The 25,581-nt window shown below is 33.6% G+C and overlaps 2 protein-coding genes across 6 annotated transcripts in view; one reads left to right on the forward strand and one right to left on the reverse strand.

Moving 5' to 3' along the window:
• LOC139491316 (serine/threonine-protein kinase Sgk1-like) overlaps positions 1-5,863 on the reverse strand; it is a 57,679-nt gene extending 51,816 nt beyond the window's left edge. The window contains exon 1 of one of the 3 annotated variants that reach the window (XM_071278946.1): positions 5,752-5,863. The gene's annotated coding sequence lies outside the window, so the exon portion shown is untranslated. The remainder of the gene's footprint in view (positions 1-5,751) is intronic. The other 2 variants (XM_071278971.1, XM_071278963.1) reach the window with 2 other exon arrangements.
• A 143-nt stretch (positions 5,864-6,006) lies between these two features.
• LOC139491359 (intraflagellar transport protein 52 homolog) overlaps positions 6,007-25,581 on the forward strand; it is a 30,116-nt gene continuing 10,541 nt past the window's right edge. Inside the window, exons 1-9 of one of the 3 annotated variants that reach the window (XM_071278997.1) lie at positions 6,007-6,118; positions 12,005-12,129; positions 15,592-15,679; positions 16,211-16,340; positions 18,816-18,891; positions 19,587-19,649; positions 20,391-20,517; positions 24,428-24,511; positions 24,963-25,031. In XM_071278997.1, coding sequence (XP_071135098.1) covers positions 6,026-6,118; positions 12,005-12,129; positions 15,592-15,679; positions 16,211-16,340; positions 18,816-18,891; positions 19,587-19,649; positions 20,391-20,517; positions 24,428-24,511; positions 24,963-25,031 — 855 coding nt within the window. In that variant the 5' untranslated portion in view covers positions 6,007-6,025. Of the gene's footprint in view, positions 6,119-9,406; positions 9,599-12,004; positions 12,130-15,591; positions 15,680-16,210; positions 16,341-18,815; positions 18,892-19,586; positions 19,650-20,390; positions 20,518-24,427; positions 24,512-24,962; positions 25,032-25,581 lie in introns of those variants that run through there. The other 2 variants (XM_071279006.1, XM_071279013.1) reach the window with 2 other exon arrangements.

Raw genomic sequence — 25,581 nt, forward strand, 5'->3', positions numbered from 1 at the left:
TGGCTAAAGAAAAACATTGCAAGCAAAATTATTAGACACGGCAACATTTGGCTATATGCATGGCTTGGAACATGCAATTTAACATCTAAAAACAAAAGATACATATCAATTACAAAAGAAAACGACGAAGAAGTAAACAAAATCATTGAGAAATACGAAGAGATTATCAAAATAATAGATAAATATCCAGGATCAAAAATTACTATATTAGAAACACCTATCTACTCTATTAGAAACTGGAACAAAAAACAGGGTCACAAAAATCCAGACACTTTTGAAGAGCAGGACATAGAACTAGAGCGTCAACTATACACATTAAACGAAAGAATACGTGAAATAAACAAACGTATAGGTAGCCACTCACCTGAATTTTCCTCAGATATAAGCAACACCAGTAAATATCACTGTGGAAAAGACAGAAAACTCAAAACAACGAGAAACTACGAGTTCGGACTATATCAAGACGGGATACATCCAGGCGAGCTACTAGCAAAAAACTGGCTCAAAAAAATCTCAGAACAGGCCAAGAGAGATTGCTGGGAAACTGTACACAAACCACCATTAAAGTAAGTTCATTGCAGGCAGATTTAGTCAGCGTGGGTTTTTCCACACTACACTAAATCACTATGTTTGCAATGACACTTATTTCATTATTTGTACTTCTCACCATACCAACACAACATAGTAAATCATGGACCCATCAACAACTAGTACAACAATTACTAAATGCTAAACTACACCCAGCCGGTAGAAGACCAATCTGCCTACCTATCTGCAACACCAAAACCAAATACTTGCTCCTACTATTGATAACGCTAAGTGGAGACATCGAAACAAACCCAGGACCGCCAAAAAAAGAAACTGTATATCCCTGTGGTCTTTGCGAGCATCCAGTCACATGGAACTGTCGAGGAGTATGTTGCGACGGGTGCAACATCTGGCACCACAACTCTTGCATAGAACTATGTTCAAAAGATTATGAACTTCTAGAAAAATCTAATGTACAGTGGATATGCTGCAAATGTGAAAGCATGAACATAAGCTCATTCACCTTCAGAAGCTATGAATTAGAAACATCAAATATATACGAACAAATAACCGGATTGGACTACACCATGGACTCAATATCATCAGTCTTCAGCCCACTGAAGTCGAGCAGCCCAAAGAGTGGAAACATGTCATCTCACAGCAAGACACAATCATCCATAAACCAAAGGAAATCACATCTCAGTAGCAACCCCTATGAGATACCAGAAAAAACCAACCTCCGCATCATGACAATCAACTGCAGGAGCATAAAAGATAAAAAACAAGAATTTGAGGCAGCACTCCACTACCTGAAACCAGACATAGTATGCGCCACAGAATCATGGTTAAAAGGAATAAAACCAGGATCAAATCCAACAAAAGACGCCATAATGTCAAGCGAAATATTCCCAACTAACTATAATGTATACAGAAATGACAGAGGGACCCTTGGAGGGGGTGTATTTGTACTTGTAGAGAAATCCATTACATCAGTCGAACAAACATCTTTAATTACTGATGGAGAAATTGAATGGGTAAAGATCAAAATTAAAAACAACAAAGACTTGCTAGTTGGATCCTTTTACATGCCACACAGAGATCAAAAACACCTAAATGAACTGCAAAAGTCACTTGAGAAAGCCAGGACTAATGGGAACACCAATGTCATTCTAACGGGAGATTTCAACTGCCCTGACATCATATGGGACACTGCAACAGCCCTTGGACCAGACAGAGAAATCCAACAAGGACTAGTTGATATAGCTGAAACATATAATCTGACACAAATACACACTGTACCAACTCGTGAAGGAAACCTCCTAGATCTTGTATTTGTTACGAATCCAACTCTAGTTAAATCATCAAATAACGTACCAGGTATATCAGACCATGACATTATAATCACCGACCTGGAAACAAAAGTACACCATCAAAAAAGCTTACCAAGAAAATGCTATATCTACAAGAAGGCGAAATGGGACCAAATCACCACAGACCTTAAACACACCCTAGAGGAGGTCAAAGAAAAACATCACCAAGGAGCTGAGGTACATCAACTTTGGGACACCTTCAAAAGTCAGCTTCAAAAAACAATGAATACAAACATTCCGAACAAAGAGATAAGATCAAGAAATAACATCCCATGGATCAAACACAAACAGAGAAAGATGCTAAAGAAAAAACAGAGGCTATACAAACAAGCCAGAAAAACAAACAAATGGTCAAATTATAGGTCCTTCCAAAAGGAATGCAAGAAACAACTGAGGAAAGCAGAATATGAATATGTCAACCAAAACATCTTTGAGGGCCTAAACAACAATGACACAAAGCCGTTTTGGAAATACATTAAATCCAAACGCCAGGACTCAGGAGGAATAGCACCATTAAAAAAGGGAACTACTCTTGTCAGTGACAGTAAAGGAAAAGCCGAACTCCTACTAGAACAATTCAAGTCCGTATTCACAATAACATCAGACACTAACCTACCAACAACAAGAATACGAGCAAAAATCAATATAACACCTCTAACGATCGACCAAAAGGGGCTGGAGAAACTACTAAAAAACACAAACCCTAATAAAGCCTCTGGACCAGACAACATCCCAAACCGCATACTCAAGGAATGTGCTGAACAACTAGCACCCATCCTACAAATCATAATGCAATGCTCGCTAGACACAGGTGAACTACCAAAAGACTGGAGAGACGCAAACATATCCAGTATCTTCAAAAAAGGAGACAAACACCTGGCAGAAAACTACAGACCTGTATCCTTAACATCTGTCATCAGCAAAATTCTAGAACACATCGTATGCAGGCATATTCTTAAACATCTGGAAAAAAACAAAATCCTAACCAACTTAAACCACGGCTTCAGGTCAGGATACTCATGTGAAACCCAACTCATAACTACCATCAACGACTTCTTACAAGAACACGACAAGGGACATCAAATCGACGTAGGCATACTAGATTTTTCAAAAGCTTTCGACACCGTACCACACAACAAATTATTACATAAATTAGATCAGTATGGAATTAAAGGAAATACACACAAATGGCTTAAGAACTTCCTAACTGCAAGATCAATGAGAACCATCGTGGAAGGCGAATCATCTGGCGAAACAACAGTCGACTCTGGGGTCCCCCAGGGCACAGTCTTAGGACCAATCCTATTCCTGTGCCACATCAATGACCTACCAGACAGTGTAACATCATCAGTAAGACTATTTGCTGACGACTGCCTACTATACAGAACAATTAAAAATAGCCAAGACCAACAAAAGCTACAAACAGATTTGGAACAACTAGAAATCTGGGCCGACAAATGGGGAATGCGATTCAACGCCAAAAAGTGCTATGTTCTATCCATAAACAAAAAAGCAGACAAATTCTACACGCTTAATAAACACATCCTACAAGAAGTACAAGTGAACCCCTACTTAGGACTCCAAATCTCAAACGATCTGAAATGGAGCTTCCACATAAATAACATCAGCAAGAAAGCCAACGCCACCTTGGGCTTTCTTCGGAGGAACTTGAGGAACGTACCAGAAGCATGTAGGAAAGTAGCATATATATCCCTTGTAAGATCAACCATGGAATATGGCGCAACAATCTGGAACCCATATATGAAAGGGGACATTGACAAACTAGAACGTATCCAAAACAGAGGCTTACGATTCATAAAGAAAAACTACAGGAGTCGGGAAACAGGGTCCATAACTAATATGAGACGCCAGCTTGAAATGGAGACGCTAGAGGAAAGAAGACACAGCCTCCGTCTTATCCTGATTTACAAGGTGGTTGAGGGTCTGGTGCCGGCTCTACCAGCCGACAATTTTGTCATACCAGCAAGACCGAAACGAACAATTAAAGCCAAAACGTACTTAAACTGTGAAACTGACAATATCATCGAACGTCAAGTTATTAATAACACCAGAGGACTGAAAGTACCAAATAGCAACAAACCACAGTACAAACATTCATTTTTTGTGGAAACAACTATTCACTGGAACCAACTACCAGATAAAGTTGTGCATGCAGGTTCTGTAGAGGCATTTAAGACCGCTCTACAAGAACACCGCCCATAACAACGGCGCTATTCTCCACCGTGTATAAAAGCCTTAATAGGATTCTACACGTACCACTACAGATACAGATACAGATACATGTACATTTTTGTACAACATGAAATATTTCCATACACCAAACATAATCGACCTATTGCATATAGTATCAGAGAAAAAAAGACCAAAACTAAAATCCTTTTCCCACTGAACCATAAAAATAAGGTCACGGTCAGATGACATCTGCTAGTTGGACATGTACACCTTACAATCATTCCAAATACCAAATTTAGTAGACCTATTGCCTATAGTATCTGATATATATGGACTTGACTATGAAATTTTAACCTTGTTCACTGATCCATAAAATGAGGTTGAGGTCAAATGAAAACTATCTGAAGGGCCTGATGACCTTGTCAGGTATGCACATACTAAATATCCTATGGCTCACTATAAGAAAGTAATAAAAATTACAAAAAAATAACTTTCTATTCAAGTAATGAAGTATTCACTGAACCATGCTTGATTGATTGTTAGTGTTTTAACGCCACTCTTAAACGCCGCATTTGGGCTATTCTGAGACAGTCAGTTTTATTGGTAGAGGAGGCTGGAGTAGCCTGAGAAAACCACCGATCTTCAAAAGAACTAAGTCATAATATCATTAAATCATATTAAGACATTTTGCAAATACATATTTTTTAATAAATTGACAACTAATAGTGTTTGGCGAAAGGTGCTTTATTATAGTAATGCATATATAGTTATACCAAGCATGGTATCAATAAGCTACAATGAACAAAATGTGAATATGAAGCACCTGAACCCCAATGTGGGTAATAATAAAAGTAATTAGAAAAAATTAACAATAAAAAGAAAAAGAAAAAAAAAATGTTTTATATCAATTACATAATAAAAGTGGCCTGGAACATGCTCTTCCGCCCAAAACCACATGGCAATACGAACCCGGATGAAGCATCAAAGGGAAGCAATTCTTACAAGGCGTCATCAATTATGTACAATGAGAGTTGCCTCCCATTGTACGCAATTGACAACTAATAGTGTTTGGCGAAAGGTGCTTTATTATAGTAATGCATATATAGTTATACCAAGCATGGTATCAATAAGCTACAATGAACAAAATGTGAATATGAAGCACCTGAACCCAAAACGAAGTCGCCAAACACAGGGGTTAATAATATATACATAAAAAAAACAAAAAAAAACAAAAAACAAAAACAAAAAACCCAACAACATCAATCAAGAATATAAAAATACACCGGCGAAAATGCCCTAACACTAACTACCAATCAAATAATTCATAGCTGACGTAACCCGATACATATCAACACTAGCTTGTTTAATGTAAGTCTGAAAACAATCAGATCTCCAGTCTCCGTGATGTTTCAATAAAATCTCAGGAATGCCAGTTTTATATCAATTACATAATAAAAGTGGCCTGGAACATGCTCTTCCGCCCAAAACCACATGGCAATACGAACCCGGATGAAGCATCAAAGGGAAGCAATTCTTACAAGGCGTCATCAATTATGTACAATGAGAGTTGCCTCCCATTGTACGCAATTGAATATTTAAAGCTGGCCTTCGTCGAACATAAAAATTATATATATTTTCGAAATATATGACTGTCACTTACATTACACCAAAAAATATGTGAACATTGTTGTTTGGTACACTAGGCAAAAGATGTACCTTTCTTTTTCTTTTTTTAATTTTCCTCCACATTTACTTCAGACGCCCACTTTTATGTTGACCAATGAAAACGTATGACATTAAATTGTCCAATGAATAAGCGGCTTTGAAAACGCTATTGGTGCAACTAATTTGAGACAATTTAAATTTTAACGACAGAAAGCGACTAGAAGAAATATTTAAACAAACAGGTTATAATCTGGGGGGAGGGGGAAATAATGACAAACGCGACAGGTTCTCCGAAAGAGTCGACTGATGATTTTGTAAATCTTATCATTTTTTCGGAACTGTTAAAAAAAATAACTCATTTGGTAAGTAAATCCATCGTCTTGCTGCCTTTTACTCGAAGTTTATTTTATCATATTTTTTTTGTTTTCGGTCGTGGTATTTCAGCTATGCCTTTGTACCTAAAATTATATTATTTTCTTAAATGATTATAAAAATTGGGTAAAAATAACCCTGACTGGATTTATTTATTTTTTATGTGTCCCTACTATATTGCGCTTTTTAAACAATACCGTCTCTAATGACATTGTTCTAACCATTCTGATTTTTAGTGCTGGTAGTAAATGGACTGTTCCAGTAGAATGTTATACGACCTTTTGCAGTCTTAATGAATAAATATAAAGGTTCGTTCCTATATTTTTTCAATTTTTGTTTGTGTATTGTCCACTACAAAGGTGCTTTATAAGGACATTAATATATGTTTGAAAGTAAAAGTTAGTTAGATCATTTGAATAGATGCGTTACAATTCGTTATACTGATGCCCGTTTAAGTTGAAGACTTTATGTGTGTGTGGTTTTGTTTGCTTTTTGTGATTGTCTGGAATTACCAGGACGTTTTTGGATGTGAACCACGATATAATGGATTTACTATCTTTCTCTAAGTGTTTTATAACTGATTCCAGAGAAGTGACAGATTTAAAAGGGCTTTTATCAGCGACAAGCAGGTAGATAGTTATCTTTAATAAAGACATTGAATCATACAGGTCCAACTTTAAACTCCCGATGAACACCTTAACAAATATTAAGCATTTGTCATATACCTTGTCCTATTTCATCACACTGTTGATTAACCGCTATAGTGGAGATGTACTAAGGCAATAGTTTGGATCCTGTGGTAGACCGTCAAATGGTTTGCGTATGTCATTTTGTATTGCTCCTAAAGACGGTTTATTATTATCTGGGTCTATATTTCTGTTAGTATAATGTTAGTTTAATAGTCCCAGTCATTATCCAGTGATGTTTTATCAGTCTTCTTTGATCTAAAAGCTGCGAAGAAATGGTTAAAGACATCATCCAGGTATTTAGAATGTTGATTTTCCATGGATGTACCGAACATTCTTGATACAGCAGGTATAGGACACAAACGGGTCTATAATTCCCATTTTCAAGAATACAACTGTTTGTGGATCATGTGGCGCAACTTGATCAAAGAGTCTGGGAAAGTAGTTGAAGATGATGGCAAAATTTCTTAAGTGATAGGTTTAACCATGGAAGTAATATTTAGAAGGAATAACAACGACTAATTAGCATGTATTTATAGCATGCTGAGCTCTGTACTAAAGTCATACAATTTTATCCAATTATAGTCTCAGCGGTAAGACCCCTTTGGTTACTATCTGCGTTACCGCGGTTGTAAACTGGCATCTTGAATTTCTTATCAGTCACGTGGTTTTATCGAGTCCGTTAATTATAAAGTACCTGTGTGACATCCGCGGTTAATTAATAAGAAGGTGGCGCTGTATCATATAAAACATCTACCTTCCAAACGAAGTCGTATGACGTAAAAAACTTGAAAAACGGATGAAAATTATTCAAACTACAGCAGTTTAACATGGAAAATTGTATTTAATTTAGCTTATTTTTGCTTTTTACCATTTGTTTTAAACTGTTCTAAAAGTGTTTTCCGGTTAAAAGCGGATCCCGAGTTAAACAGGTAAATACCGATGAATCGATCAGGTTTCACATGATGTTTAACAAAATAATGTAGGCAAATGTAGGCATAGATTTTTTTACTGTTGAAATGTGCAAAGTTTATCGAGATTGAATAAAATAATATTTACTTTCAAGTATTCTAAATTTATGTATATGTCATAAATGTCATTGATTGCATTATTGAAACTGGACAACTAAAACGGGGATAATATTTTCGTAAATATATATTTAAAAAGTGTTTATTGTGGAATGCTTGTATTAATATAATAAGCTATACAGCAAAACATATAACAAGCCGACGAAATGGGCTTGAATCTATCTGTCTTACGGTAAATTCATTTTTACACAAATTAGTTTATGTATCAAGAACTTAAATTGAAGGATAGAACCGTTAAGAATTGTGAATATTTTAATTGATAATAAAGGGGGTCCAAACGTATTTTTGTACAATCATCTTCTTAACTTTATACGGAAATGGTTTTTTAATTGTCTGTTAATATTAAAATTGAAATGACACAACTTTGTTCTCCAATTTCGTATGTGAAAGCTGTCGGTTTTAACTATTAGGATCAAACTAACAAAAAATATGGAAAAATTGGACTAAAATAAAAATTGAACGAATGACTTTTTTCGGCAGCGTACATCAACGGAATGTAACGATTGACTATTCGGGTTACTTCGCAAGTATATTTGACAAAAACTTGTCTGCTCGTAGTTCTCCGTGAACACGAAAATGACCGATAAGTGTCAGTGATTTGATCGATCACATGCGGAGGCTAAACTTCCATGCTAGATATTGAACCAATTAACAAGTTATTGAAAGATGGGCGGTAACGCAGATGAAACCTTTGAAGTGAAGTCGTTGTTATTCCTTCTAAATATTACTTCCATGGTTTAACCAAAACCGTTTTTTGGCGATATGCCGTTTATACCAGTCGTTTTTCTGCATTTAATTTAATTATGCGCTTGTATACAAAGTTTTCTACAGGCGGAAAAATAAGTTACTTGGATGATAACCTTGGGCCTTTTGTGAAAAGGCTGCTTTACTAGAGCGTTTTTCGTTTACCCGTATGTTATTGTCACCAATATTTGTGGCTACATTGACAAAAAGTTGAAAATCTCAGATATATTTTGTTAGTTTGTTGTAATTTTTCTTTCTTCGTGAAGTATGATATTTTCATGAGTGGTGCAACATTTGTTCATTACTAGATACGGCCGCTACAGTCAGTCATAAGTTTTTTTAATGGGCTGTTTGCTTTTTTTAGTTTTCAGTGTTACATAATTTCATGTTCTGTATGCATCTAAATTCTTTCCGGTTTTAATTTGTTCGAAATTTGTTGTAAATCATTTTTTAGTATTCATCAGATCAAGTTAATTAAGCTGTTTGTGTATGTATAACTGAGGTATTCGTTTTTGCATTTATATTTTCCCAATACTCTCTATTTTCTAGAACAAATATCAGTAAAATTTTCATTCTAATTTTTTTTTAAAAAGAGAAAAGTTCAAAATAAAAAAAGTGCACGTCAGTAACCCAACATCTATGACAAGGACCTATCATTCTGTTTTTAAGAAGGTTCCTGGTTATTTTTTTTATTAATTCATTAAAGTAACTTTAGAGCTCTTTTTTTTTGAGACAGAGTATCGAACATCCGTAATTTGTTTTCTTGTCGCTTTTAACGCTTTTTGTCTCTAATTATTGAGACCCTTCAACAAAATCCCACAATGCATAGCGTAAATAGTTTAGACATGGCGCCGACTGCTGAGGTAAACTCCAATTATTGTTGACTTTTGTGGACTTTTCATTGTATTGACAAATTTTGACAGTGTAAAGGAATTTAATTTTTGAACATAAGGTATATTAACACAAATCTATGGTCTAACTGTTACTGATGTAATCTTATGTAGAAATAAAATGACCCAGAAGATGTTGTCAGGGACAATTTCAAACGTTCAATATATGTCATATGATATGGGTTGGTGTGTGCCATGTTATCAAGGCGAACGTATCCGATACCGTGTATGCCAGAAGCTAATGAAGACTTTAAGTTTAAACTATTTAATACAACAATTAAAGTGTATTGCCTTTTACATTTAAAATCTCCTTAGACTTAGTCTTTCAGTAAGCACTATTTAAAGAATCCATGGCAAATCGCCCCACTCCTAATCGCCCCACTTTTTCATAAACTTGCCCCACTTTATAAAAAATCGCCCCACTTTATAAAAAATCGCCCCACTCTTGTTTACTACATGTAATTCGCCCCACTTATGAAAAAGGGTAAAACTCCATTGCAAAAAGGTTGAACATTATACCCCACTTATGAAAAGGGTTGAAATCCCGCTGAAATAAGGTTTGCCAACTAGCCCAACTCGGGACAAATAGATAAACCACAATGAATTTACTAGTGTCAATTAACTCGCCCCGGGGATTTAACCCTTTTCACAAGTGAGGCTATTTTTTTTTAAAAGTGGGGCCAGTTGGTAAACCCGTTTGGGGCGATTTTTTTAATAGTGGGGCGAGTTTGTGAAAAAGTGGGGCGTTTTACCAGTGGGGCGATTTGTCCTGCTTCCCTATTTAAAGTCGAGAATATTTAATATTTTACAGGTTTGGTACTGTAAATTCAGAAATTATTGCAGCATTTATAATTGAGATTTTGTCATTTAAGACTAAAATGCAATATTGAGAAAATCCTGTTTAATTTATGTAGAATATATATGGGCGTTTTTCAATAAAAACGTATTTTCCTGTCCCAGCCACTTTAAAAAAGATGTGTTTGATCTTTGCAAGTAATTTTTTGTGCAGTCAGTACATTGAATTAGATTTAACATTTTTAAGCAAAGAAACAGTTTATTTTTAGAGGGATTGATAAGATATTGACTCCTGAATGGTCCAAAACAACCAAAATGGCATGTCCCTAGACTGCCTGTTCAACATTCATACTCTTAAATATCGTAAAAAAATGAAGAAATAAATGTTTTATTTACTTAAAAATAAGTTCTTTAATAATTCAAAAGTATGTTCAGAGCCAACATATTTTAATAAACAGCTTTCAATATAGTTTTTTTAATTTCAGAATGTGTGTCCCTCACAAAATGTCCACTTCGAAACGAAGTCATTAAAATTTGCCAATAAACAGTTTTATAAAATCAATGTAATTTTTGTTAGCAAGAGATATAAACATTAGGGTCTTACAAAAGAAGTGATGCTTTTATAACGGCAATTAAATTGTTGGTAAGAAAAATTGAGCACATCAAATGGACCAGAGTGATACCGTATTTTTGATAATGTCCACTATGAAACGGGTCAAATCTCCTTCAGTATCTGGTTTTAAAATTATGAAAAAAATATCAGTGTACAGCTTGATAAATGCTTAGATGAATATACATGTAATCAGTTTTGTTACTATTGCAATATAGGGATTGTGGGAAAAAAATAAAACATGCGAATACGTCCCTTACGAAACGGTCCCCTACGAAACAAGTATGGGAGAAAAACGTTTCGTAGTGGACACTACCACTACCATGCAGTCTTTTTTTATTTTAATCTTTTTTCAATTATATTCTTGCAAAACAAATAACAAGGGTTAGTTTCATATAATTTTTATTATGTTTTTATTAACATATGATAGGGTTGATGTCAACTATGAAACTTTTTGTCCACTACAAAACGCATCAAAATGTCCACTATGTAACATGAGTTGAACCTGCATATGTGAAGTACTGTCTAATCTTTATCGATAAAAATGGTTTTCCAATTCAGAAAAAAATGATATTTTTCTAGTATTTAAAGTAAACAAACTGGAATGTCTATAGGAAACATTAAAAATTGCAAAAAATATGTGTGTTTAGAAGAAGTTTTGTAGGGGACAAAAGTCCCATATGAAACATTACACAAATTATGAAAATAATATCATTTTAAAGAATATTTAAGATTGCACTCTTTGTTTACAAACAGGTCTGTTATAGAGGTATTCAAAATAACTCTTGAAATTAAATTTAAGACAAGTTGATTTTCCATTTTTTTTAGGTCTGAAATTTACGCTTTTATTGAAAAACGCCCATATATTTAAAATGTGAGTTTAAGTTAATGTGATTATAACCCTGCCCCCCCCCCCCCCCCCCAAAATTCAATGGAAAAATTTTGTTGCTTATATAGTGAATCACTAAAGCATGACTGGAGTGGACACCCCCACCCATTGTATGAAAAGTTCTGGATCTGCCACTGATAATTATATTAACATTTATGTAAAATTATATTTCAGACTATGGAGGACAAACAGCAAAGAAATACCATAATATTCAATGCCTCTAAAAGTGAACTTTTCACTCCAAGCAATGGACTAAAGTCGTTAAACAGAAAATTAAGATCACAATGGAAAATTATGAAGTAAGTAAATGGTACATAAACACAACAAATACATATACACATGTGTCTATATAAGCATTTTATAAAATGAATCAGAGCTCCAGATAAGCTGCGCATTTGCGTGATCACGCAATACAAATAATTAAAAACCCAATGCAATTGCACATTGCAGGGTTCAAAAACCCAATTAATTTAAAGGAAAACCCAATTATATGCCAAAACCATGAGTTCTTAACGCTTTGATTCTCTATCGTTTGCGTTATTTACCCTTATCTGATTACAGTCGTCGCTTCAATCTATTTTTATAATATTCATATATGGAAATGTCCCTTCGTTCTAAAAATAGAGCCCTGCATCAAGTAGCTGAAATGGGTCCCTGTTTGAATTTTCCGTTGCTCAGAAGGTACTCGTGTTTATGAAAACATTTCGATCTTCTCGGCGATTATCCAATTAGCGTTCGTCATGTTTTCATATTTTTTTTCGAACTGCTTGGGATTTATCATAACAAACAATGAATTGAAATGAATGCAAACATCCGGTAAAAATATTGAATAGAAGCATGTTTTCAGCTTCTTTTAGATAGCTGAGGGAAAGTTATGATGATAACAAGACAAGCTAGTGTTTTAGGAAGCGTCCATCGAACGCACAGGCGTGTTTGCGTACCTAAACGAGAACATTGCTAGAGGTTTCGTCAAGAATGAAATCAGTTGAAAAAGTGAAAGGCAAAATCAATAGACAACTTTCAAGTTCGATGCATTTCCGCATCAAAAACTCTTGTTTCAGTGAACGTCATTTGTGCGTTTAGGGGCGTCGTCACTTCCATTCCAATGTTGAGCGAGTGGTTGGAAAACTATAATTCTATATTGTACGAATTATTTGGTAAATTGAATTCTCAAAATTTACAATCAGCACTGATGTCATTAGGGAATTGCCATTAAGTACCTACAGAACAACCATTATTTCTAGTTTATCCTGCACAATGACGATCACTAAGTCGCTTGATGAACGTAACTGTGCAGGGATACAGGCGACCCTTCTATCTGGTAAATGACGTCATAAAGGCGCGTATAATTGACGAGTTTTTTCCGGTGACGGATGAACTCGAAAGTGGTCTATTATGACATGTTATGTAGTTAGAAAGCATCAGAAACAAAAAGTTCTAATAAGGGACATTTTAACCCAGATTTATGTTGATAATTAATATAAATAAAACAAAAAATTCAAGTATAATTTTAGTTGATACTAGAACACACCCGTGATATCGCGGGTCCGTGACTGAATTAAAGTATATAACTATGCGTAAGCCTTATTTTAGTATTGGTATTGTCATCTGATAAAGTCGTGCCGATTATTATAAGATACACAGTTTTCTCTGCTTTCAAATCTTTCTGTTTGAACCCGTCGACCTGGAACTTTTCAATTATTGGTAATGTTCAGGTCCTGGAATTGAGTATTTTTTTAATCAACAGCATTGTCCAATAAAGTTCAAATCTTTGATTCGCTATTTTACGTCATGCCCGCTAACAAATTGAAAACTGTACCTCTACGCCTTAGTCGGCCAAATTTTTAGTATTCGTATTGTTATCTTAGAAAGTCTTACTAATTAAAAAAACTACAATAGGGAACAATTTGACAATGATTGATTTAGTTGTGTCGACTTTGTGATTATGACCCGTGTATATATTTGGTGGTGCGCCTGTTAGATGCGGAACGTACAGATAAGGTAATAGATAACAGGTGAAGATACTATTGGTATCGGTACCGGATTCGACCCGGAACTTGTTAATTATTGGCAATATTAATTATGTGGAAAACGAAAGGGTCTGGAGTGGTGTAATTTTTAATTTACACAATTGTCCTATATTAGCTATATATAAAGTTGAATTCTTTGATATGTCGTTTTTACCTGATGCCGGCTGATAAATTGGACCTCGTAATTTTAGTATTATAGATATTATTTTTTTCATTTTAGTTGATGAGTGAATACACATATCCGTTTTTTACGTCAATGCAGCTTGACACTTTCTTTGTTTTGGTTTTATTGTTATGTACGGTTTAGATAGTTGTCTTATTGGAAAAGTACAGTATAACATTGTCATTTATTTATTTGATGTTGCAGAATTATTTGTAAATTTAAGTTGAATGTGGTCTCTTTCATTAAACCACCTTATAAACCTGGTCAAGGTTTTGGGGTATATCTAAAATCTGGGAACTACTCATCATTTTTATTAAAAAGTAGATCTGGCAAATAGGTGAAAGGACTGGCAAAACTTTCCGACAGCACCTAAATTTCACATATATACAAATGTATTACATAAAAATCTAAACACTTAGCAACACCTACCCCAACTAAACTGTAGGCTGATCATATGTGATCTAGAAAGTTACTGTCCAACTAGTAACACCAGCTGCAGTTTATATAAGTTATGAGAAAATACAAAACTGGCAGAACATTTAAAATGGGACACAAATTAAACGTACAATTGTTCGTCAGTGAATACACCAAATAAAACAGCTAGCACATATACAAAGAAAGAAACATATTTTAGATGGGAAAAAAATTGGGGTTGATATAATTTGATTATATCATGCCAAAATATTCAATATTGTGTTGATAAAAAACACAATACATTAAGGAGCTTGGTGGTGAAAAACCCAATTTGATATTTGCCTTAGGGGTGAACTGGAATTGATAATGCAATTAAAAAACTTTATCACACAATTATATAAGAAAATGGTGGGTAAAAACCCCAATTTGTGAATTCTTATCTGGAGCTCTGATGAATGTTCATAGTAAGATATTATTAACTGTCATGAAAAAAAATTTCAGTAAAATTCATTAACACTTTTTAAAATTCCCTAATCATTTTAATAGACAAGCATGGTTGCCAGATATCTGATAAAGAAGGCATGAATGGTCAAATTAAACTGCATATATATATATACTGTAGTTCTCTGTGTAAACATACATTTGGTGAAGGATAATGACATTAAAACTTTTGGCTGCTATAACATGTATAACTTGTCATATATTTTATACAATTTCATTGTCTGGAAAATTTTAATTCTAATGACTGTCTATACTTTTATTTTCATTATTCAAATACATGCAAATTCACAAGTTTATGATAAACTGACAAGACCTTGGCAAAAAATGTAAACCAGACTACAATCGACAGTTCACAAAACACAACACCAAAATTTTAAGACTGATCACCAATGATGAATTCAGGCTTTCTCGTCTTTAGAAGACTTATTAATTATTATTGGGATTGGACATCGGATAGGATAAGTTGGATAGATTTAAACTCACAACATTGCACAAAGAACAGTCTTTGACAGAATTTAAGATTTTTGGAACATTGATTTATTTGAACTACTATTCAATATACATGTACATCATGACGATGATGTACACATGTACATCATGACGATGATGTACATGTACTTAATTTTATTGTATATTATCATTTTATATTTTAGCAATAAAGAAGAAATCACATTAGATAGATTGTCTAATGCCAGTATATTTGCCTTATGTGGATCAAGAGAGAAATTTACTGGTGCAGAGGTATATTAACCAGAAATGATGTTAATATTAAATATTAACCAGAAATGATGTTTTGGGTTACTCAATCTTCTTTCAACCAAATGAATCTTACTGTGTGAATACTTTAATGTTTTGTTGTAGGACTAACCATACTTATTTGTCAATCAATGTACTTCAAATATCATTACATGTAGTAACTTAAGAGCAGGTTAACTCTTTTGATGTAGATGGTATTAACATCATTAATACACATCATTGTAATCTTGTGGTGTTTAAATATGGAGATGAGCATGATGATAGCACACTAGAAAAAATATCACCATTGGAAATTACATGTATAAATATACATGCATATATTGTAGTTTAATATACCGTTACAAGGAAATTTTGCCAAAAATGCAAAAAAAATTACATGTCATGAACATATTTACATATTAAAAATACCTATTGTCGCAGAAATTTACATTAGAAGATAAATTCTAAATGTTATATTTAGCTTCTATATTTTAGTTGTTTAAATTTAGAATTTTATGGTATATTTTTTGTTTGTAGTTTAGTGCCATTAAAACATACATGGAAACAGGAGGAAGTCTGTTAGTTATGTTAGGAGAAGGGGGAGAATCAAGATTTGAAACAAACCTGAATTTTCTTTTGGAAGAATATGGTGTCTTTGTGAATAATGGTAGATTTGTCTCTATGTCTTGTTAATTATAATTACAAATATAGTTAAAGGTGTTTACCTCTACTCTTTATCACACCAAAGTCCAATGAAATAACCGTACAAAATATGACAGTGGTCTCGCTAGCCCAAAATAGAAGGGCGCCGCGCCCTGGGTGCCCTCAGCTGCGCCCTGGGTGCCTTCATCCGCGCCCTTCTGCCCTGACGTCTTTTTCCAAAATTATCTTGTGCCGTTTTGGTAAAATTTTGTTTCATCGATTTCTGATCTCCAAGTTAATTACATATATGACACCTGTGTGATTCCCCCCAGGTTAATCATGTCATTACAATCAATTACAATGATAAAGACTTCAAAGGTGTTAATAACTAGGTAATTTAATTAGGACAATGTATCTTTTTGTCATACTTTTGATGAATGTGTCAGCGAGTGTGTTTAGCTTGGGTCGGCATTTCGATCTCCAAGTCACAATTAATGGAAGAGCGTATATAAATGAAGACTTTCATGACTTTAGAATTGAATTTAAGTCATCAAAATAAAACTATGCCTTTACAGAAATGCCTTCTATCTCAACTTGTTAGCGACAAGCACAGTTTTTAATTAACCCAAACGTGGTGGAAATTGATTTTGGAGTTACTTCCCCTGTTTTAGCTTATTACAAATTTGTGCTCTAAAAATATTATCTAGTACCAAAAAAAGGAATAAATTACCAATTGAATATATAATAACATAATAATGTTACCTTAAAGATATTAACTGTCTTTGAACATATTAAAAAATATATATTGCAATTTCTACTTGATAATTATACTTTTAGCAATCCATGTTCTAAACATTGTTAAATTAGTAATGCTCTCCATTTCAGATCATATGATGTATTCAAAGCTATAGTTCCTATATAGATAAAAAAAAAAAAAAAAAAAAAAAACACATATTCTTTGATAATGGGTAGAGTGAAGTTGAACTGTAAAAACATAATATGTTGATGAAGATGTACTATATCAATCATAACTACACAAACAATGAAATAAAGACTATAGTTGAAAAGCATCTTTATTTAAAAAAACTAACATACAGTAAAACCTGTATAAACCGGCCGGCTACGGGACTATGAAAAAGGGCCGGTTTGGACAGTGAGCCGGTTTATTATTCAGGTTTCCGTTTTGACCGGAAGTAATGAATGACTTGTGACGTCCGATATTTTGCATATAAAAGTTTTCTTTGATTGTAAAAAATATGTGATCAATTAAAATACTTTCACTTCGTTTTCCATTTCCATTGTTTGCATTTGCATCATAATGCTCGCGTTGTTTGGATTGTGAGACGAGAGTTTCGATTTACTTCCATGATTATTGATTTGAAATGTTGGAATGGCCTTTTAAAAAGCCAGAATATAATATCAAACATAATTTCATCACTATCGAAACGTTGTCGTACAGTGTACTTTACCCATTGATAGTTGTCATCCGGGGGTTTTTCATTATCAAGGTCATTTGTTTAGGGGTTCACAGTAGGGAACCCTGGGTTTCGACATCACGATGTAAATTTCTTACGCTGCGATTTAAATTTGTTTATCCAAGTTACAAAACGTAATTAAATCCGAGATATATTCGGTGTGTCTTGTCGTTTAATTGACACGTTTATAATGTTTTAATAAATAATACAACTCACTTCTGTACGAAAAGTCATACTGTATAAACAAATATGTTTTGATTGCATATCGATCATTGAAATTAATTAGACAAACCGGTTTTGACAGGTAATAATTAATGTAATTAAGAGTATTGGGACTTCATAATTAGACCGGAATTTGGAATACACAGGGTCCGGTTTACAAGGGGTATTTTAACAAAGACTTTGAAGGGGAAAAAATGGGACTTTCATTTTCGGCCGGAATGTACAGGAAACCGGTTTATTCAGGGTCCGGTTTAATCAGGTTTGACTGTATACAGTAAAAAAAAGAAGAAGAGATTCGTTAACTCGTGATACACACAGAAACGTAGACAAAAAAATGAGCAGTGCCTTTTCTTATCATAAAAAGTGCCCTGCCCTCCACTGGCACCCTGCCCCTTTTGATTTCTAGCTAGAGCACTGTATGATCATGTGAATACATATGTATGCATAAAGTTAATCATCTATAAAACATCACCATAATCACCTGCTAAATACATGTAGTTGCAGGTTAATATACATTTTGTACATGTATATGTTCTAATTATTGAAACAACTATGAAAAATATTTTCATTGGTACAACAGCAATGTCTGCATGTATATTCAGAAAAGACAACCTAAATTTAAATTAAAAATAGCTGTATAGTGGTTTCATGAGATGGAAAATGAGTTTATGAAGAAAAGAGACAGCAATGAGACAGCAAACCAACAACTAAATCAAACAGCAAAGAAAACAGACATTTATTTTTAAAAGTTTTATAAGTAACTGCACATTCTGTACCTTAAATGAAGTTTTGATATTTTTAAGATGCTGTTGTCAGGACTTCCTATTACAAATTCTTTCATCCAAAAGAAGCTTTAATAGCTAATGGTGTACTGAACAGGTAAGGAATCATTCAATATATTGTAACTTTCTACTTCATTGTCAAGTTTAATGCAGAAAGTCAGAAAATGTACTGTCCACAAATGTAGATTCTATATAATCTATAAATTGTTATATTTCTGTTCTGGGTATTTATAGTCATTTACAGATGAAATATAAATGTTCTTGTCTCAGCTTGCTACATAAAATTTACAGATGAAATATAAATGTTCTTGTCTCAGCTTGCTACATAAAATTTGTAGTTAGTTATCATGAATTTGTTAAAATTAAAGCTTAAATTCACACCATTTGGACTATGTTGAAGACCACATCATACCACATCTCCTTATTTGATAAAATAAAAAATGCTTTCCCTGGAAATTAGTCAATAGTGAATTCAATTTACAGATGATATCTAAAACAAATCATAGCATCATTTCATCTGGACCCCTGTTTGGTTGAATAATATCAGGTAAAGGGAACCTATACAGGCAACAATAGGTGTGAAATTCTTCCACTTTCTGTCAAGCTGCTTTCCTGAGATTCCTGTTTCAGTTCTTGTCAGTTTGTTTGTCTCCAGAATATGCAAGAAAACTGCTACTGTAGGCAATTATAAAAAATGTATTTTCTTTGGAAACAGAAAATGTACAAGAGTTTGTACATGCATTAACTATTTGTCTAATTTTCAATGACAGTATGACTGTTTACATATTGTAGAGCTGTTAGTCAAGCTGCTGGTAAAAGTTTTTCCATGACAGATGATGATTCAAATAATGCACAGTAAGTTTAGAATAATAAAAAAAATACATTTTCACTGTATTTAAATAAGACTTTTGAATATTCTTGATATTCTCCTTATATAACAGCATTGAAGAGAAAAATTTTGGGATTCTTTAAGGTATACTAGACCATACCTGCGACATTGAGGTCTGTGACTGATTTAAAGAATCTAGACCTTATTTTTAATCTGGATTTTTAGAATTTATATTATCATTTGGTAAAGTCACACTTATTATAAGGGTCACATCAAATCCCCAATTGATGCTGTCGGAGCTTAACATACAATAGTGTTATCTCCATTCTAATGAAACTGACAGAAAACAACGTTAAAACATGCAATTAAAATCTGTCATATGCCGTCTGTGCTTGCGCCTAGGTCCCATAGCATCAATTGTCAATTGATGCCATGTAAAAAAGTGATGTTATCCAATCAAAATAAACGTTACAAACGTTGTGTATTAGAATTGTCATTGACAAACATTTTATAGTAAGCTATTGTCCAGACCTCAAATGAAAGCATATCACACACTATATGAAATATAATGCTTTGAGTAATTTATGTTGAGATTGGCTAAATTATTAAAAGTTGAGTCTAGTGTCCAAACTTTTTGTAAATTTTGACTGTTGTTGTTCAAGTATTATGGTATTTAAGTCTACAAACAGTTGTTCGCATATTTTAGTATCAATCCTGTCTCATACATGTTTCTGAAATGGCAAATTATCTTTTGTTTTATTTTTCAGAGCACTGTCTTTCCTTTATCCTTATGGAGCCACATTGAATGTGATGAAGCCTTCTGTTGCTGTGCTATCTACAGGAAGTGTATCTTTTCCACTTAACAGACCAGTTAGTGCATTTTATACTTCAAAGGTAAATACTTTCTTAAATACACAATGAAAAAGGCTGTAGCCAGAATCATGAATGGTGAAGTTTTATTCAGATTTTTAGCTCACCTGGCCCAAAGGGCCAAGTGAGCTTTTCTCATCACTTGGCGTTGGGCGTCCGTCGTCCGTCGTCGTCGTCGTCCGTCGTTAACTTTTACAAAAATCTTCTCCTCTGAAACTACTGGGCTAATTTCAACCAAACTTGGTTACAATCATCATTGGGGTATCTAGTTTAAAAATTGTGTCCGGTGACCCGGCCAACCAACCAAGATGGCGGCCATGGCTAAAAATAGAACATAGGGGTAAAATGCAGTTTTTCGCTTATAACTCAAAAACCAAAGCATCTAGAGCAAATCTGACATGGGGTAAAACTGTTTATCAGGTCAAGATCTATCTGCCCTGAAATTTTCAGACAAATCGGACAACCCGTTGTTGGGTTGCTGCCCCTGAATTAGTTATTTTATGGAAATTTTGCAGTTTTTGCTTATTATCTTGAATATTATTATAGATAGAGATAAACTGTAAACAACAATAATGTTCATCAAAGTAAGATTTACAAATAAGTCAACATGACCGAAATGGTCAATTGACCACTTAAGGAGTTATTGCCCTTTATAGTCAATTTTTAACCATTTTTCGTAAATCTTAGTAATCTTTTACAAAAATCTTCTCCTCTGAAACTACTGGGCCAAATTTATCCAAACTTGGCCACAATTATCTTTGGGGTATTTTGTTTTAAAAATGTGTCCGGTGACCCGGCCAACCAACCAAGATGGCCGCCACGGCTAAAAATAGAACATAGGGGTAAAATGCAGTTTTTGGCTAATAACTCAAAAACCAAAGCATTTAGAGCAAATCTGACATTGGTAAACTTGTTTATCAGGTCAAGATCTATCTACCCTGAAATTTTCAGACAAATCTGACAACCCGTTGTTGGGTTGCTGCCCCTGAATTGGTAATTTTAAGGAAATTTTTCTGTTTTTGGTTATTATCTTGTATATTATTATAGATAGAGATAAACTGTAAACAGCCATTATGTTCAGCAAAGTAAGATTTACAAATAAGTCAACATGACCGAAATGGTCAGTTGACCCCTTTAGGAGTTATTGCCCTTTATAGTCAATTTTTAACCATTTTTCGTAAATCTTAGTAATCTTTTACAAAAATCTTCTCCTCTGAAACTACTGGGCCAAATTAATCCAAACTTGGCCACAATCATCTTTTGGGTTAGTAGTTTGAAAAATGTGTCCAGTGACTAGGCCATCGAACCAAGATGGCCGCCATGGGTAAAAATAGAACATGGGGTAAAATGCAGTTTTTGGCTTATAACTCAAAACCCAAAGCATTTAGAGCAAATCTGACATGGGGTAAAATTGTTTATCAGGTCAACATTTATCTGCTCTGAAATATTTAGATGAATCGCACAACCCGTTGTTGGGTTGCTGACCCTGAATTGTTAGTTTTAAGGAAATTTTGCTGTTTTTGGTCATTATCTTGAATATTATTATTGATAGAGATAAACTGTAAACAACAATAATGTTCAGCAAAGTAAGATTTACAAATAAGTCAACATGACCGAAATGGTCAATTGACCCCCTTAGGAGTTATTGTTCTTTATTGTCAATTTTTTAACAATTTTCATAAAATTTGTAAATTTTTACTAACATTTTCCACTGAAACTAATGGGCCAAGTTCATTATAGATAGAGATAATTTTAAGCAGCAAGAATGTTCAGTAAAGTAAGATGTACAAACACATCACCATCACCAAAATACAATTTTGTCATGAATCCATCTGCTTCCTTTAATATTCACATAGACCAAGGTGAGCGACACAGGCTCTTTAGAGCCTCTAGTTTTCAAAGTGAAGAGTTATAAGAAATTTTAAATTATTTGAATTGTATTTAATTTTTCAAAGGGAGGAAATGTATTTTTGTCATGAGATAGCACCATATAAATGAAGGGTCCAGCTTATGGTCATCTAATAGTTTAATGGTGATTGATTTAATTGAAAAGTTCAATTTAGAATAAAAGTTAATATGAGTGCAGCAATAGTTTTGCTCATAGATTTTTTTGCCTGAATATTTTTGTTAGTTACACAAATTGATAAATGTTATTAAAAGAAAATAAGTTCCTCTAGCATAGTCAGTGATGTCACTAAGTTTTGAATTTCTAAAATAAGCGGCAAGTAATTGCGGACGGCGAAGCGGTTCGTGGCGACGAGCTTGCTCGTCGTTACAACGGCTGGGGGTCTGGGGCCCACTCAAGGGCCCCAGGATTTTTTTTAAAAATGGTGCAAAATCCTGCATTCTGGGGGTATCCCAGACCCTTATTCAGGCCTCTGAAAACATCATTTTTACTGAAGATAATGTAAATGATTAACTAAAATTAGCAACATGATGGGTAAATTTTCTGTACATGTGAACACATCATTGATCATCTTGATGGACCAAGATACATTTCTGTGCACTTTCCTGTTGGTTGACTGCTAGTAAATATTTTTGAACTGAAAGAATCCAAAGATCTTAGTTTGAATAGAAACATATTGTCTCTGGTTTGAATTATCACTTGAATAATTTAGTTTTAAATGAAAATTGTAATTCTGACATTATATTAAAAAAGTGTTGGTTTTGTTTTTACAAAATTAAAAACAATATTCACTGACTAGTAGTCAGCTGGAGCTTCGATTTCAAAGTTATAACTGTTACAGAGTTGCTATATTTTATAATAACATATGCTCTCCCCAAAAAGATTTGAAAATTTAGACTAAAAATCCTGCATTCTGAGCATACCTGGGAGTGATTTAGATGCTTGGGAAAATGTAAATTTTGTCTTATTTTTGTTGTTGACTTCAGTCACATTTGAAAAAAAAAATCAAAAATGGGAATCTGCAGTCCTGGCAAGGTTAATCTATATTGATTTTTTTGTTGTTGGGAAGGTGCCTTTTGTAAGACAACTAAGGAAGTCTGTTCTTTAATATAGGTAAATAATAGGTGAAATATTATAATTTTATTTCAATAATACAATGTAATCGAATTTATCAAATATCTTGGACGATTTATTTTCGTACGTACTTAGTGACAAATGACCCCCTTTTTCTCATAAGATGTTGTACACGTATTTCAAACATGTTGTCAAGCTATGTCCTTTTATTTTTTTCTTATTTGTTAACTGTTTAGTAAGCAGTAAACTAAAATCCTTTTGAACTAAAGATATTTTTAAAAATAAAAATTATTTGTGGTCGACAATATTCTACTTTCGTTATTGACCTTCATTCTCTGGACACCACGTGGTCGTGGGCTTTGAAATGTGAACTACATAAGGTGGTGATTTCCAGATTTTTGACAACATTATATATTATACTTTCTTTTATTTGACTGATGTATTTTCATAACATGCTATTGTCATCTTTGGCGTATTCCTTCTCTAGAAGCCAAAACGGAACATAACTCGAATAATTCAGCGCCCTCTATCCACTACTTTTCTCGAGGGGTTAATGGAGTGATGGTAATATAACGACTGGATTATTCGGGTTAAACCGAACAGGGTCATAATGTCCATCGGAACATCTCTCTTTTTATCCTTGCAAACATACAATACTTTCCGACTTTAAATAGACGACCAATCAATGGACTGCATTTACATGAACTATATTGAGTCAAAGGTCAAGACTGATTTACATCCTTGTTTATCGAGACTTTAATCGTGGAAGCTGATACATTGAGCAATTATTTTTTAATATTAACCTGATTATCTTTTGATCTTTATTAATTTTTTTTACTCATGCAAAAATAGCTGGCGGGAAAAGGACAATAACCGGCTAAAATCGCCGGCTGCTGGCTTTTAATGACATCACTGATAGTTTAATTATCATTATATGTTATTGATTTTTTTCAGGGAAGAGGAAAAATGGTTGTTCTAGGGTCTTCACATATGTTCCATGATCAGTATATAGACAAGGAAGAAAATTCAAGAATATTGGTATTTGATTTTATATAGGTTAAAAAACGTGTATTTTGTATAAATGGCATGAATTTTTATGGTGCTGTTATTAGTGTCATGTATTTGAATTTCCTAAAAGTAATACTTTTGTAATGCTCAGTTCTTACATGATTGTAAAAGACAGGGGGTACTTTTTAAGTAAGTTTTGGTTAGTTGTGTATTTTCCTGAAAAATTTGCTTAAAAATTTATATCTTTATGGTTTGAGATTTATCAAAACCCCCTTTCCTTTAAATTATGGAAGAAATTAAGTTTTTTTTAAAGTGTTTATAGTGGACAAAATTATGAGTTTACTAATTGAAAATTGAAATTTGAGATAAAAACAAAAAAGCGATTTGAACTGACAGTCATGATGTTTTAAAGCGATCAAATATACATTATTTGGATAATGAACATAAATATATGATTGAGTGTATGTTTATTTATTTTAAGGATGTGGTAATACGGTTTTTAACAACAGATGATATTCGGTTGAATCCTATAGATGCTGATGATCCAGAGGTTTGTCAATTAAACATTACTAGAACACCTGCGAAATCGCGGGCACATACAGCTTGTTAACTGTTGTAGGATGATTTTTTGTAAAAGATATTATGTATGGAGAATTTCATAAAAGGTATCAAAAGCCCTCTCCCTTTTTACAAAGTCCGATATTTGTTTCCTTTCTGTTAAATTCAATTATTTTCGTGTTTCTGGCCTCAGACCAGAATTATTCTTCTCTTTTGCTGCAATGTTTCTTTTGGTAAAAGTCAAATCAAATTAAAAATTTGCACCGTTTCAAACATCAAATAAATGTAACTGCTTAAGGAATGACTGATATTTTTTTTCTGTCTAAGAAATAACATTAAAAATTTGGTGCACACTGAATAATGCGCGTAGCCAGTTATTTAACAGTGTGCACCGCATTTTTTATGTTATTTCGAATAGACAGAAAAAACATTGCAGTCATTTCTTATAATTTAATTCTAAATTCCATTTTAAACCGTAGAAAACCATGAAAAAACGTTGATGACGTCACGGTCACATGACTAAATTATGTCTATGGGCTCAT

The sequence above is a fragment of the Mytilus edulis genome, chromosome 1 (assembly GCF_963676685.1).
Source record: "Mytilus edulis chromosome 1, xbMytEdul2.2, whole genome shotgun sequence".
NCBI classification, from domain to species: domain Eukaryota; kingdom Metazoa; phylum Mollusca; class Bivalvia; order Mytilida; family Mytilidae; genus Mytilus; species Mytilus edulis.